Source organism: Mirounga angustirostris, unplaced genomic scaffold (assembly GCF_029215605.1).
Source record: "Mirounga angustirostris isolate CCGP_5_RB_7025 unplaced genomic scaffold, mMirAng1.0.hap1 SCAF_13, whole genome shotgun sequence".
NCBI classification, from domain to species: Eukaryota; Metazoa; Chordata; class Mammalia; order Carnivora; family Phocidae; genus Mirounga; species Mirounga angustirostris.
In genome coordinates this window covers 4,587,653-4,602,880 of record NW_026991721.1, presented here as the reverse complement: position 1 = coordinate 4,602,880, position 15,228 = coordinate 4,587,653, and the positions used below count along the sequence as shown (strand labels likewise).

Genomic DNA, 15,228 nt, shown 5'->3' with positions numbered 1-15,228 from the left:
TGTGTCAGGATGGGGCCTGAAGGAAAGAGCAAGTTGTCCCTCTGATGATGGGGTGTGTCTAACAATGTGGACACCCCCCCCCCCCATGTGGGTCTGGCTAGAGGTGCAGCACGCTGTGGTGGGATGGGGTTGGGGGGTGGTCCTAGGCTCTGGCTGCAGAGCCTGGGTGCCTGGCAGCAGGGGAGAGACCAGAGATGATGGAAGACAAGGAAAGGCTATGTTTGTGGAATCGGGAATGCACTAAACCAGAGGCAACCTCCTCAAGCTGAAACTATTTGAAATGGGTTCTTCAGAGTTGATTGAGGAAGCCTATAACCCTAGAACGTGTGTGGCCTCAGTGCTTGTTTGTGTCCTGCTACTTGCTAAGAAGACTTGCATTCGCTGGCCTTTAAAAAATACCTGTTAACCTCTAAAAATTCAAATACATTTTTCTGTGGGTTGATATTGGGGCTTTCTTCTGGGCCGAGAGTGTGTCATGTTCCCCAGGAAGGCCTTCATATACTCCTGGAGGCTGAAAGCCAGCTCGGGGTGCCGGGTGGGCCTTACCACCCCAGAGCTGGCCGGGACCTTAGCAGTAACCCAGTACAGCCCCACGGGACAGAGCCGGAAAGTGAGAGCCCTGGAGGAAAAGAGGTTTGGCCTCTCTCCTCTCATTGCTTCCCCAGCTCACCATCTTCAGGAGGAAGAAATGGGCTTTTCTCTCCGTAATTCAGTTCTAGTCTACATGGCTTTGTCAAGTTCCGGCTGCGTACCAGGTGTGGGTACACAGACTCTGTATCCAGGGGTCTAGAGTCTCTTGAGGAAACAGAGATTGTGGTAGATTCTGGGGCGCTCTCCTGGGAAGATCATTTCTGTGTAGCCTAGCGTGGTGTGCAGTGAGAGCACATGAACAGAGACCTGAGTTCACCTGAAGAGACACATCTCTGAGGAGGTGACGTTTAAACAGACCTGCAGGTTAGATCCAACCTCGGCTGGCAGCCAGCGCGGTGAGGCTGTTTTAAAGGATAGACGTGAGCAGCCAGATGAAGGGAGAAATAGAGACATGGGCGGGCAGGGTCCCAAGCATAGGATCTTACCTTCTGTTCCCATGGAGCTTGGGATGTACCTGCTGTTCACCAGCCCAGAAGCTCTGAACCCCTGAAGTTTGAGTTTTTTATGGAATCTTCATTAAGTAGACATGTTTGATTAGATCATTGGCCATTTGTGATTTCCTTTACTTTCTGCCCCTCTTCCCTCCTAGGAGGGTGGGCTATGGGGTTGGGCTGAAAGTTTCAGGCCTCTAACCACTGGCTGGTTCCCCTGGCAACCAGCCCCATCCTGAGGCCACCAGTCATTCTTTAGCATACAAAAAGACACTACTTCAGGGATTCCAAGGGTTTGGGGGTGGTAGTGGACCCCAACTATGTATTTCTTATGTCACCAGAAGCCTTCCTGTTTGTGCTAATTACACTGGACTGCAGGGAGGCCATTAAAGTATGAACTGGGGCCATGTCTGGATTGGGAAGCATTTAAAGTTTCCAATTTATTGCAGTTGAATATCCAACATTCTGCTTTTTTTTTTTTTTCCTAAACTATTTTGGAATAACTTTGGATTTACAGAAAAGTTGCAGAGATTGTACAGGGAGTGGCTCTGCACCCCTCCTTCACCCCCCTTCCTCCCCGTGTTAATAGACTCTCGGTACATTTGTCAGAAGTAAGAAATTAGCATATTCTTTTATATGTAGCTTTGCATTCTCTTGTGATATTTCTATTGGAGAAAAAAAATCTTAGAAATGGGAGTTAAGGGATTAAGGGAACCTACAGTTTTTGTAACAGGATAGATGTTATCACATTGTCCTCCAAGTTATTGTGCTGTTTGTGCTCCTACCAGTGGTGTGATAGAGTGCCCTGTCCCCACCACTCTGGCCTTTATCATTGTGAATCTGTTTCTGAAAAATATCTTGAAGTCCACTGAACTTTTGAAGTACTCTCAAAAGGAGATGTCTCTCCTCTTTTTAGCACCCAACTGGTCAGCCAACTTTGATGTCCCCATGGAGACAACCCATGGTGCTCCCTTAGATTCTGTGGGGTCTGATGTCTGGAGCACAGAGGAGCCAATGCCAACTAAGGAGACAGGCTGGGCCTCTTTCTCAGAGTTCACGTCTTCCCTGAGGTGAGTGCACGTGTGCCAGCTCCCTCAGCCTTTCTGTAGGAGAACTGGGGATGGCGTGTCACCTTGATTTACTCCCTTCCTGAAGGTGGTGCCCTACACAAGATCACAAATCAGCATGGGGGAAATAGTGACCCAGCTACGAATTACAAGGAAACCAGTCTCCGTCCTCCTTCCTTTTATCCAGGATGAGCTGGGAAAGGCAGTAGGCTGTGCACAAAGTAGACCGGGACAGTGTGGCCCCAGGAGGTGACGTAGCAGGGTGCCAGCTCCTGGGGCTTCTCTAGCCCCACCGAGCTATCAGAAAACAGGGTTGAGGAGAATAGGAACGAGGTGGAACCAAGAACTCCTGACAGACACCTCTCTGTGGAGCATTACAGAAGATGCAGAATGTATCGTGAATTTAACAGATAATAGGAACTTCTGTTCCCTTGTAGCTAGGCTGGTGCTATAAATTAAGGGGCATGACAGGGATGGCTGTCAGTCTTGTCATTTGTAGTATTCTTGATGACAGCAACCTGGCATTTCATAATTTTCCTGAATCATATTGCCAGCATGTGAGTAGTAATCATGGATTTCGTGTCTTACTAGGCTTAGTTTGATTTGCTAAACATTGTTTTCTTTATCTCCACCACCCCATTTGAAAGACTTTGTTGCTTTCCCTGCTCTGACAAGTAATGTTTTTAACTAATCACTGGTAATAGGCAAGCCAGGAGCACAGACTGTTAGGAGCTCGTGGTTACCGTCTTCAACAAACCAGAGAACTGGCTAAAACCCACGTGGCTTTACGGCAGCTCTAAGGATAGCAGGAAGCTATAGTTCAGGGGCAAAAGTGAGATTTGTGGGAAATGTCTCCAAAGTATTGTGAATTATTTCACGGACTCAATTCCAGCACCGGGTGGTCGAGTTCCCACCTCTTGCTTTCTTCCGTCTTTTGTAACTAGGGCTTACGAGCCCTTGGTTACTGGGACTGTTGTTGAAGCAACTCACTTCCCTTTACCCCTTGTGCACAGCTCACGTTTTCTCGTTAAGTGTCATTGAGGCCCGCAGGCAGTTTGGCTTAGTGTAAGCAGGGATTTTCCTAAGATTGGCACCGCGGTGTGCTGTCAGCCCCTGCTGTCCCAGCCCTGGGCGCCTGGTGACAAGGGCGAGGATGAGAGGCTGGTGCATTTTGAACCTTTCTGCAAACCTCTACGAAACCTGCATGCCCCCGTGCTGCTGACTTAGCGGGCTCTTTGCCTACACATGCTCACCTGCGCTGCAAGCAGCATTCTGCACCTAGATCTGTCTGTCTCTGTCCGTGGGCTCTGTGACCGACTGCCCGTGTCACCCCAGTGGGACCAGAGCTGCCTTTCAGAGGGTTTTTGTGAACCATGTAACTGAGGGCTATTTGCCATTGCTAACATCTGAATTTTCTCTTTTCTAAAAGTACAAAAGATTCTTTAAGGAGTAATTCTCCGGTGGAAATGGAAACCAGCACCGAGCCGATGGGTCCTCTGACTCCCAGTGTTGCCACACTGGCCGCACAGCCGGAAGGTAGGTGTGGGGAGCAGGGCACCGGCTGACACAGCCTGCTGGCCGCTTGGCTGAGGTTGCTCAGGCTTGGGCTGTATGCTTAGTTTTCTAGATCTAAACACTTGTTTCTGTCCACGTAACAGTTTATAAAGCCAGTCTTGACTCACCGGCTCAAGGGCTCAAAGGAGTTAGGGAGTTGAGATGGTGGGTCTGAGGTCCGCAGGACAACCGATGAAAAGAAATTATGTATTCATTCCAGAACCAGGCATGGTGATTCTAGAAGGCATAAGGGATCTGTTATCAGTTGTTCAGTCCTGTCAGTGTACAGAAATGGAAACAGGCCCAGAAAAGAAGAATGTCTTAGTCTACAGTGCCCAGTGTGAATAAAATCAGAATTAGGTGTGTGTGTTTTCAAGCCCGTCTGGTACCCAATTCTTTTGTCACTTGGAGTTTGCTTTACTGGAGCGCACATGGGTGTCTCGGCATGTTTCAGGCTGTAAGGCTGTTTATTTTCTTCTCACCTTTATGAACAGTTGAGATGGTCAGGGGTATCCAGTGGGTTGTCAAGTTCAAACTGCACACGTTGTTCCTTGCAGAGACCCTGAGCTCTTTTCAGCCTAATGAATGGGGCTTGGGAGGTGGGAGGAGAGGGAGGTTGGTGAAGGGGGGTGAGGAATCAGTATGTGGAGGGCAGAAAGAAGTAAGTCCTTAGAAAAAGAAAGGGGGACATGGGGGGAGCACAAGAACCAAGGGTAAGAAAGGTAATAAAACCAGTAACTAATGTTGGTTTTATTTGTCATTCTTCTAAACATTTTATATAGATGACCCCATTTTATCTCTCAGTTCTTAAGTGGGTTTAGTTAACTTCATTTTATAGATAAGAAAAATCTTGCCCCAGAGTGATACAGCTAGTAAGTGGTGAGGCTGGGGTTTGAATTCAGGGAGTGTGACTTGAGAGCCCAAGCTTATAACTAGTATAGCATATGGCTACCTATTACAGAACAAAGAAATAACCCACAAGGAACCATAAGAAAGTAACTTAAAGACCCAAGTGGGACCCAACTGAAAGGAAAAGGACAAATGAGAATAGTAGCCTGAATAAACTGTAACATCAGGGGACGCCTGGGTGGCTCAGTCGGTTAAGCATCTGCCTTTGGCTCAGGTCATGATCCCAGGGTCTTGGGATCGAGTCCCGCATCGGGCTCCCTGCTCAGCGGGGAGCCTGCTTCTCCCTCTGCCTGCCACTCTCCCTGCTTGTGCTCTCTCCCTCTCCCTCTCTCTCTCACAAATAAATAAATAAAATCTTAAAAAAAAACCACACACACAAAAAAACTATAACCTCAATACTTGTGGGGTGAAGCGGGCGGAGGCTAGAATATATCCAGCTGCCTCCTGTGCCCTCGGCTGTGGACTGGAACACCCCCGGAATGGTAAGGCTGGCTGGGAGAAGTTGGGGGTGTGGGTAGACACTGAACTGGGAAGGCTGGAGGGGCCCGCTGGTCCTGTGCTGAAAAAAGCCTATGGAATGGCTTTTTTAAGAAGGCTGCCCATCAAGAAATGGCCTAGGCAACAGCCAGCAAACCATCTTTCTTTTTCAAGCAGTAGATGGAACATCAGGTGGATGGGTCCCCACAGAAGGTTGGGGAGACTTCTTGTTGGTTTTGGTATGCGTGACCATCCACTGTGTGTTCTGTTTCAGCACCAGCCAGTGTAGCCATGGAAGCCAGCTCTGACGGAGAGGAGGATGCAGAAAGTACAGACAAGGTAACTGAGACAGTGATGAATGGCGGCATGAAGGAAACTCTCAGCCTCACTGTAGATGCCAAGACAGAAACCGCAGTCTTCAAAAGGTAACCAGGGCCAGATCCTGCTGACAGCTTCAGGTTGTTGGGGGAGGGTGGGGAGCACCTCAAGTGTTAACATCTTTGATTTGATTCAGATGTGGGTTTAGGCATTAGCCTGACATCATCTTAGCGCCTCTGTTCAGCCCCATGAGTCTGAATGAAGAAGGGAGAGTTTGGGGTCCCTGAGTGCCCTTCCCCTCTCTTTCTAGTACTCAGAAGATTGTAGATTAAGTCTAGTGGGTTAAAATACAGGAGAATAAAAAATGGACACATCTGTAGCCGAGTAGAAACTGGCCCATCAAAACCAAAGGGTCAGTGCCCTGCACACAGTCTTCTCCAGACGTAATGCAGTCAGTAGAAATCAGCAGCAGAATGATAGCTTGAACCGTCTGTTTGGAAATTAACCTCACTTCTAAATTCATGGATCAAAAAAGGAATCCTACAGGAAACTAGGAGCACGACCCTGAAAGAACAGCAACAGGCACTCCTGGCGGAGCTGGGGCTGTGGCAGGGTTGGCGCTCGAGGCTGCATCTCCGTACTCGGCAGAGCCCTGCGGAGCAGAAGGGGTACGTCCCACCTCGTGGTGAGGTCCCTGCAAAACACAGCACAAAAGGGGAGCACGGATTCCCCATGGGGGCGCATATGCACGAGACTCCAAAGTTAAAAGCTAGCAAACCGAGTCCAACAGGGTGTTCTTGAGTTAGGATGGAGGATGTGTCCAGTGCAGGTGAGGATAGGGTGACCAGGTAAAGTGTTCTGGGGTGATTCACAGACCTGTAAGGATAAAAACCATTGGGACCTTAGGTAGATGGAGAGGAATATTTGATGAAAATTAAAGCCATTCATGATTTTTTGGCCGTCGAGAAAAAGTAGCTCCTTGAAACTGCTAAAGGTGTGTTCTGAAAATCTATAGCAGACTTGGTTCTTCACAATGAAGCATGCGAAATATTCCCTCCAAGACACGACCCGGACAGTGAGGCGGGCCTGCAGTCACTCTGCTCTTCAGCACTGGGCTGGCAGTCTTAGCCAGTGCTGCATAAATTAAAAAAAAGGTATAAAGATTTGAAAGACTAAAATGGTTCTTGCTTGTTTGTAGATTATTATTTTCTACACAAAAAAATTACGAACAGATCCATGAACAAGTATTCAAATTACCAGGGAAGTTTAGCCATTGCATCCTTTAAACCGATGTGAAATGTGCTAGATGCGCCCCCTTTTAAATTAAAATGTTAAACCTTGTCTGTAAGATTGAAAGTCATAATAAAGACCTAAATAAGTAGAGAGATATGCCATGTTTGTTAATGAGAAGGTATCTTTGGGATTTTTAACAAATTAACGTAGAAAATGAATGTGTTTCTAATCAAAATCCCATTGGAGCTTTTCATGGAGATTAAGAGGCTGATGGTGATATTCATAAAGCAGACCAAAGAACTGGAAATAACCAGGGTCATTTTGAAGAAGGGAGGGAGGGAAGCATTTTGAAGAAGGGAGGGAGGGAAGCATCACCAGGTCAGAGCTCCTAATGGGCATGCTGTGCAGGTAGACCCCACGCTTACAGGAACTTGGTGCATGCTAGAATGGTGTTAAAGTCGGTGAGGAAAGAATGGACTGAGAAGTAGTGATTACCCATGTCACGGAAAAAATAAAATTAAATCTGCCTCAACATAAATACGAAAGGCAAAACTACAACTTTGAGAAGAAAACATGAGAGCATCTCTTTATAATTTGGGGGTTACAGGGTTTTTTAACCATAAAAAAGCCAAACCGTAAAGGAAAAGGTTGATGAATTTTCTTTATTTAATTTCTGGTATTCTAAATGATAAAACGAAAAGACCCACCATTACCTGCAAAGGAAGATTCAGGAGCAGGATGTAGGGAAAAAACCTAATATCAAGAAGAAAAAGACAAGCTAATAGTAAGATTTAAATGGACAAAGGACACACACAAGCCATTATCTGTGGTGGAAAACGGAGCAAACCAGCTCTAGAGCAGGCCAGCTTTACAAGTAAATAGGATGTGCTGGTTGCAGTAATGATTCGATGCTGTTTCATGCACATTCGTCTGCTCATTCCTACCTCAGTTGTTGCAGAACATAGAAAAAGTGCAAAACCTGCTGGATCTTTTTATGAGGCCATGAAATCTTAACGCCAAACCAGATAGGGATGATTACAGAAAACGATCAGCTCATATCACTTAAAAGCAAACTAAATGCAGAAATCCTATAGAAAATATTTGCTAACCGAGCACAATAGCATATCAAAAATAATTCGTAATGGTAAGTTGGGGTTTTCCCCGGACCATCAGGAAAAGTGTCATTTATGATATGTTAACAGAGGGGGAATTCATTTGAGATTTTTGAAGACTCTTTTGATAAAGTTCCATACCCATATATGATTAAAACTGAGCAAAACAGGGGCACCAGGGTGGCTCCGTCAGTTAAGCGTCCCTCCAATTCTTGGTTTCGACTCAGGTCATTATCTCTCTCAAATAAAAATGAAATCTTAAACACACGCAAAGCTGAGCAAAACAGGAACAGAAATGAATTTCCTTAACTTGGCAGAAGTTAAATACCAAAATACTAAAGCAGAACACACTTACGGAGGAAGTTGCAGATGCTGTCACTTTCAGGTGAGGAACAAATAAGGCTGTCCGTTGTCACTGGCACGGTATAGATGATAGTCCTGGACAGTGTTCTGAGGAAAGAAAAACAGTATAGGTAAAGATCAGACAGGCAGTGATAATAACGATCACCTACCACTGCGTCAGTAGCAAACTTCTGCAACTAACAAGAGTTCAGCGAAGCTGCTGGGTAACAGATCCATTTTAAACATCAGTAGCTTTTCTCTGCATCGGTAATAAGCAACTAGGATGTATAATGAAAGGCAAAATACCACTCATAAAGTATATCAAACTTTAAGGTAATTCCTAAACAATTAAACCCACATATCTAGAGAGAAAACCTGAAAGTGCCAATAAAAGCTCACACGGAGGCCGTCTCGGGGGTGGTGCCGTGCCGCGCTGTGCAGAGGGTCGTTGTGAGGAGCAGGGGGAGTTGGGAGGCTCACCCCGTAGGGCACTGTGCCAGCAACACCCGAAACATGGGTCTTCCAGACTGTGGTGAGTTAGAGACAAATACAATGAGGTGTGCAATTCAGAGCCCTTTCTATGCCTCCAAAATGCAGATATGCAATGACTATACACATTTTCTAAGAATGAAAGTAACATGTAGGAAGCACATCAGGAGAGTTGCTTTTGTGGGGAGGGAGTGGAGAATGGGGATAAAGAGGAGTAAGGAACCAGGTGACTTGGGTTGTCAACAAATCTTTAGACTTTAGTTCAATTTCCTCCTTATAAATTGCCTAGACCCATCTGAAAGCCACCCAAGAAATGATCCTAAAGTTAGGTTTTTCGTAAGCAAATCCAGGACAGGACTCCGCTCTGAGAATGATGGCGCTTCCCAGAGGGAATCTCCAGCTGCCCTTTAGCTGATTCTAGTGCTGCCTTGATTGTGTCAGAATGGGAGGTCCAGACAGGATCGCTAACAGTCTACTTTTACAGCCCACAATCAACAATCAAAAGCATTTGCTACTTGTCTTTCTCCGCCAGGAGCCATCAGAGGGGGAGATAACCCTTCCTATATTTTGCTTGCCCCCTTAGGATCCGCTCTCACCTGTTCTGGCCACCGTTCTTGGCTCTGTCTTCCTTCCCAGTGTCTGTATTTCTCATGCACTGTCAGAGAGCTCCGTCCTGGTGCAGGCCCCTGGCACCCTGCCCCTGGGACAGGAGCAGCAAGTTGACGGGGTCTCTCCTGCTGACTGTTGAATGCTGGGCTGGGCCCTGAGAGCAAAATGCCTTAACTGAAGACTCATTCCTTCAAACAGGTTCATTTGACACCTCCACCGAGTCTGCAGTTCTGCTTATGTGCAGTCGTGGACATAGTACCCCCCACATTCCTCATTTATAGGAGTATTCTGAAACTCTTGTACATTTCTTTTTCTGTTTTGCACACTTGGCTTCAGAGTGTTGAAATCCTATCGGTATGTACAGTAATGCGGGCCATTCTTTATCAGACACCAGCTGCATTACATTGTCCCTCCTTTGGTTCCCTCCCGTGTGTGATCCTTGCCTTTCGTGATTTCCCAGTCACCCTCTGTGGTCCCTGTGGCCCCTCCCCTGAGCATGCTTGGCCCCAGGGCTTTACTCCATGGCCGCCATGACTTCCAGGGTCATTTGCATGTGCCTTCATCCTCTGCCGGTGCCGCCACCTGGGATGTCTAATGCTGCCTGTCCTCCTCTTTACTGCAGTGAGGAAGGAAAACTGTCTACCTCTCAAGATGCTGCTTGTAAGGATGTCGAGGAGAGCCCTGAGACAACAGAGGCAAAGTCTGCGGGCCCCCGGCCCCCCAGCAGTAGCCCAGAGCAGAGGTAACTCCCCACTTCCTCAGATCTGCCCAGGCCCTACTCTGGCTGTGGCTCTTGTCTTCGCAGGAGCTGGGAGGGAAGTTGGCATCCGGGGTGGGATGGAGAGCTCCTTACAGATGTCCTCGGGCATTCAGGGACTTCCTCGGCACAGGAGCATTTTCCCAGGCCACGTCTAGGCAGGATGCCTGAGCCGAGAACTCAGAACAGTTTACCTCCTTACCCCAAAATCCAAAAACTGACTGGCTTTTGGAGATTCAGTAACCTCACTGGCTCTTTAAGAAATTACTCAGAATGGAAGGGAAGGCTCTTCGATGCTGGTGTGCCTCCCCCCTACACACTTTTTTTATTTTTGAGGAGGTGCTAAGTTGAGGCTGATGTTGAGCCCCTCTGGGATTGGGGTCCCTAGGCTGTGGTAGCCAAGTTCCCACGGGCTCCACGAGGTCACCAGCCTCCAGCAACACCTGGCACCCCTTTTCCCATAATCGTGCACGTGTGACACACGGGGAGAGCCTTCCTGGAGACCCTTTTATAAATGTAGTTACATATTCTTAACTGTTGGATGATTCCCTGTATGGTTTTGTGTGTGCAAAATATCTGTCTTGATTAAGTGTGAAAATCCCCACTGCCAGAGCGGAGTGATTTGGAATGTGATGTTTTCTTTCTAGTCACCTATTGCTTAGACTGAGCCAGTGGTCTGAAGGGATAGGCCAAGCCAAAGCCTCAGCCGCCGAGGGCCGCCGCCCCGGCCCGTACGCACGGCCTCGCAGGTAGAGCAAGGGCGGCCTCCGATTGCTGCAGAGCACGCGCCAGAAGATGAGGATTTGCCCTTGGACCACAAGGAACTTTGCTCAGCACTTCCCAGAGTTAACTTTTTTGTTATATATATCTAAGTTTGTACATTCCTTCCATAAGGAATAAAGTAACCTTTAAAGCCATTTCAGAGAAGTTGTACTTTCCCCCTTACCAGACCCCCACCCCCAAAATCTGTCACTTTAGAGGTGACAAAACCAGTGGGAACCAGCAGGGGGCGCTCTCTGTTCACCGGTTGGCAGACCTCTTTAGTGGGGCAAACCCTGCTTTTGTTTCTCTCATGGGAATTATAGCCAGCATGAGGGGTTTGCTTCTATGATTAAAAAAAAAAAAGCCTTCTTGGCGTATAAAACAATTATAAGAACTATTTGAGCATGTTGGCTCTAGGGAAGGCTTTGGGAGGAGGAGGCATGGTGACCCTCCAGCGTTGAGGGATCCGGCCCCAGGTATGCTTCGAAGTGTTCTGGGCAAGTCACCTTTTTTGCCTGGGGTTTTCAGTGGATGTTTTTTCAAAGGTATTTTGTAGGATCTTATTCCTAGTCCGTTATGTCATCTCCCTGATTTCTACCTACAGATTTCCTTTATATTGCGAACTGCTTGAAGGCAGGACAGTCCAGGTCTATTCCAATCTGGAGTTGCTTCGGGACTCTCTTTGTTTCTCAGACATAAATGATACAGGAGGCTCTGGGATCATTTCCTTGGCTCTCTGGAGGGCAGAATTCCTTGCTTTAGGGGAACCCACTTGCTCTTCTACCCGCCTAGAGACGTCTGGTGTGAAGAGCCCTGCCTCTCAATCTGCCAGACTGAGGTGGTGGGGGGGGAACACTGGGGAGGGCCAGTGGACAAAGAGGAGGGCATCCCTTGTGTCCACACATTCATCCATCTGTCCTTCATCCAACACATGGAAGTGTGGCAGCCAGTGGTCTAGGCCGGGGTGGGGGAAGCAGTTGCATAAAAGACCCCCAGATGATAGAGGGACGTGTAGAAAGAGGTGCTGCTGAAGAATCGGGACAGCTGCACGGGAGATCAGGAGTCCCATTTAGATGGGGCGGTGGAGGAAGGCCGCTCAGAAGGTGACATTGAGCTGCTGTGATGGCAGGGAGAAGGTAAGTGGTCCAGCGCGTCCCATCTGTGTCCTAAGGGCGAAGTACGGGAGGTAGGGAGAGCCATTGGGACTTGCCAGATGCCCTCTTCCCCACATGGTTCCTGTCACAACCAGGTTATCATGAGCCCTGGGGTTGACAGATGCACACTACTGCCCTGAACTGCCTGCATGGGCACGGAATTTAACGTTTAGCTACTGTGGATCGAGCACGTGCGATACCTGTGCTGACCAGTGTGCCAGGCACTCGGCACCCGTCACGTACGCACCCACCATCAGTGGGGATTGTTGTCCCCCTTTCACGGGGGAGGAGCTGATCTGGAGAGGGGAGAAAGTGTACTTGAGACCCAGCAGCTTGTGAGTGGTGATAGTGGGATCTGTGCCCGGTGTGTCTGCTGCCAGAACCCCGGTCCCCCTGCCTCTCAGACACTGAATGTTACCAGAGTGCTTGCTCGTGGAGCCCGCTTCCTGGCTCTCTGTCAGAGTTGGCGGGTGTCTGAAGCCTTGGGCTCGTGAGTTGCGAGCTGATCCAGAAGCACCCTGTGTGCTTCCCAGTGCCTCTCTAAGCACCCTTTCCCAAGCCGGCTTTGTAAATTCTGGAAACGCCGCCAAGACTCTACTGTCCTGTGTTGAAGCAGGAAGGTCGAATTTGTGTATCTGCCACCATACTGTTCATCTAGCATTCCCTCTTCTCTTCTCTTTCGAGAGGGAAGGGAGGGCACACGTGGGGGTGGAGGGAGAGGGAGAGAGAATCTTTTTTTTTTTTTTTTTTAAAGATTTTATTTATTTGACAGCGAGAGACACAGCGAGAGAGGAAACACAAGCAGGGGGAGTGGGAGAGGGAGAAGCAGGCTTCCCGCCGAGCAGGGAGCCCGATGCGGGGCTCGATCCCAGGACCTGGGATCATGACCTGAGCCGAAGGCAGACGCTTAACAACTGAGCCACCCAGGCGCCCCGGGAAAGAGAATCTTAAGCTGGCTCCTGCCGGGGCTCGATCTCACGACCCTGAGAGCATAACGTGGCCAAAACCAAGAGTCAGAGGCTTAACCGACTGAGCCCCGCCAGCCGCCCCTAGCATTCTCTCTTCTGTGCTCCCAGCTTCAGCCCTAACACTTGCCTGGCGGGAGCACATTGGTTAAAGTGCACACCCGGTTTCAAGAGTTGGTCTTGTTTACAAGCCTTTTTTTTTTTTTTCCCTCTTTCAGTAGAAGAATCCTGCTTTTCAAGTGAAATTTTATGTGGATTCCAATATATGGAACAAATAAAAAGCTGTTTGAAGGAGGAAATGAGCATGTGGCTCGTGACGGGTCTGGGAGCAACAGTAAAAACCACTGCCCTAGTCTCCGCCTGTGCTTCTAAGAAGCTGAGGTGGGATGGTTTCTCGGAGCTCGGCTCTGCTGCAGCCCTTGCTAAATGCCTGTTGGCCACGGCTAAGGTGAAGCTTAGAACCTGTTGGACTTCCTGGAGTTTTCCATAAACGCGTTTGTGGAGCATTCCCTGAAGTCGCTCCTAAGTGTCGGGCTTCGCGTTAGATGTCGCATAACAGTATTAAAATTAACGTCCCCGCCCTCGGGGGGCTAAACCACCTTTGTTTCTGCTTTAAGTGCCTCAGGTGTGTGTCTCTTCCTCCGCAGGACTGACCAGCCAAGCCTGCCAGGTGACACATCTGTCAACGGCCCCGTATGATGAGTGACCCCTGCTTGCTGCTGACTGAGGACCGCAGGCCGCCACCGCTCGGGGCCTCTGGAGACTTCACCTGGAGCCCGCCAGGCCGTCACTGCTGCACTCACTCTGCAAAGGATCAGGACCAGCAACCTTTATATTCTAGATTCTAAGACATTGTACAGAGAAATCCAGAAGTGTAAAAATATTGCACATTGACAAATACCAAGAATTTTTGCGTATGTTTATATTGTATTGTTCTAAATAATGGGTAGCCTGTGAAATAAGATCGTGCCACCCATGTAATAATAGTAGTAATACTATAGTTAAAATGGCTGTAAGAATAGTTTTATAAAAGTGAATACACAGATCTATTGTATTTGAAACATAACTATTTGACAATTATTAGTGTGACCAAAGTATTAGGCAGTTTTCATACATTTTTCACCTTGTACAAAATTCTGAATTCATTTCTCTTCCAGGCTGGCAAGGAGTTGTAGGGTTGAAATGCCCTCTAAGTGTTAATTTTGGTTGTTCTAACTTACAAACGTGATTTTGAATAAGAAATATTTGGTGTTCTTTTTATAACCAGGTTTTGATTGGTAACTGTTTTCTGTATTGTTTTAAACGGATCAAAAAATGTAAGTCTATTGGTAGAGATTAAGTATTTATTGCTACAACTTAGTTGATAAATTGATGTTACTGTAAAGCCATATGTTCTGTTGAAGTCTCGTTTGCTTGAAATGGTTCCTCCTACAGGTGAGACACTAGACTGTTTGGGGTGTACTTGTGGTTTGAGTTACTTTGTTTCTCGTTTTTGTTTTTTTGTTTTGTTTTGTTTTGGTAGTTCCTCTGCCTTTTAACCCATTCACCCAAATTTACCTTGTTAACAAGCATCACCAGTGACCATTTCTGAGCAGTTTGCATATTTAACAAACCTAAACCGTATCAGGCAGGCCCGTGGAAGAGTGCTCGCGCTGCAGGTGGATCAGAGCGCGTTCGTTTTGCAGGCTAGTGTTTCCAGCTAGAAATCAGAACCTGGCACCTACGCATGGGGATTGTTCTCCTGTACCTTGTGAGGTTTCCACGCATAAATTCTAAGCCAGTGTGTTTTTTTTAGAACTGGTTTGTGTATATATATATAGTGATTATGGATACTAATTCAATGTAATTTATAATTTTCTATGTCAATATAAAAGTACATCACAGCCTTCTCAAACAGCTGAAGCAATATATCGTATATTGCCATATCGTCTGGGGAAAGGGTTAAATTTCTTCACCTTGCACTTTTAGATGCAGATCAGGTTTTCATTTCTGTAATAGAAAACTGTTCACGTATTTTTACATCATTTGTTTGTCCTGACCAGTATTTAAAACCAAAAGGATATTCTGAATAATGGCCAACGATTTTTTTAGAACTAGCATCCCAAGCAGCGTGCCTAAACATTACATTGCATATGGAAATAAAAGAATCAAATGTTTAATGCCTTATTTCTCATTTACTTTTCCATTGTAAATGGTGTCGAAATCCTGTGTGGGGCTTCCCGCGGCAGACCCAGCACTCGAGGCCGGTGGAGTCAGCGGCACGCCCTGGGACGGACGGCAGGTGCCCCACTTGGCCTTTGCGCACCTCCTCAGGAACCTTTGTTGTGAGCTCCTCAGAAGAGACTGTCCTCGTGCGTTGTCCTCTGGAACCCAGCGCCGCCAGAGGACAGGGCTCCTT

The 15,228-nt window shown here is 47.5% G+C and overlaps 1 protein-coding gene across 17 annotated transcripts in view; it reads left to right on the top strand.

Annotated features, from left to right (window-relative positions):
• Positions 1 to 14,989, top strand: part of PPP6R3 (protein phosphatase 6 regulatory subunit 3) — a 139,016-nt gene extending 124,027 nt beyond the window's left edge. For 10 of the 17 annotated variants that reach the window (XR_010406768.1, XR_010406769.1, XR_010406767.1 and 7 more), the window contains 6 exons: positions 1,999 to 2,152; positions 3,579 to 3,685; positions 5,364 to 5,514; positions 9,815 to 9,934; positions 10,597 to 13,211; positions 13,478 to 14,989. Coding sequence is in view for 7 of the 17 variants with exons in the window: in XM_064576068.1 (XP_064432138.1) it covers positions 1,999 to 2,152; positions 3,579 to 3,685; positions 5,364 to 5,514; positions 9,815 to 9,934; positions 13,478 to 13,529 (584 nt within the window). In the remaining 10 variants the exon portion in view is untranslated. The remainder of the gene's footprint in view (positions 1 to 1,998; positions 2,153 to 3,578; positions 3,686 to 5,363; positions 5,515 to 9,814; positions 9,935 to 10,596; positions 13,212 to 13,477) is intronic. The other 7 variants (XM_064576068.1, XM_064576066.1, XM_064576065.1 and 4 more) reach the window with 2 other exon arrangements.
• Positions 14,990 to 15,228: the final 239 nt, after the last annotated feature.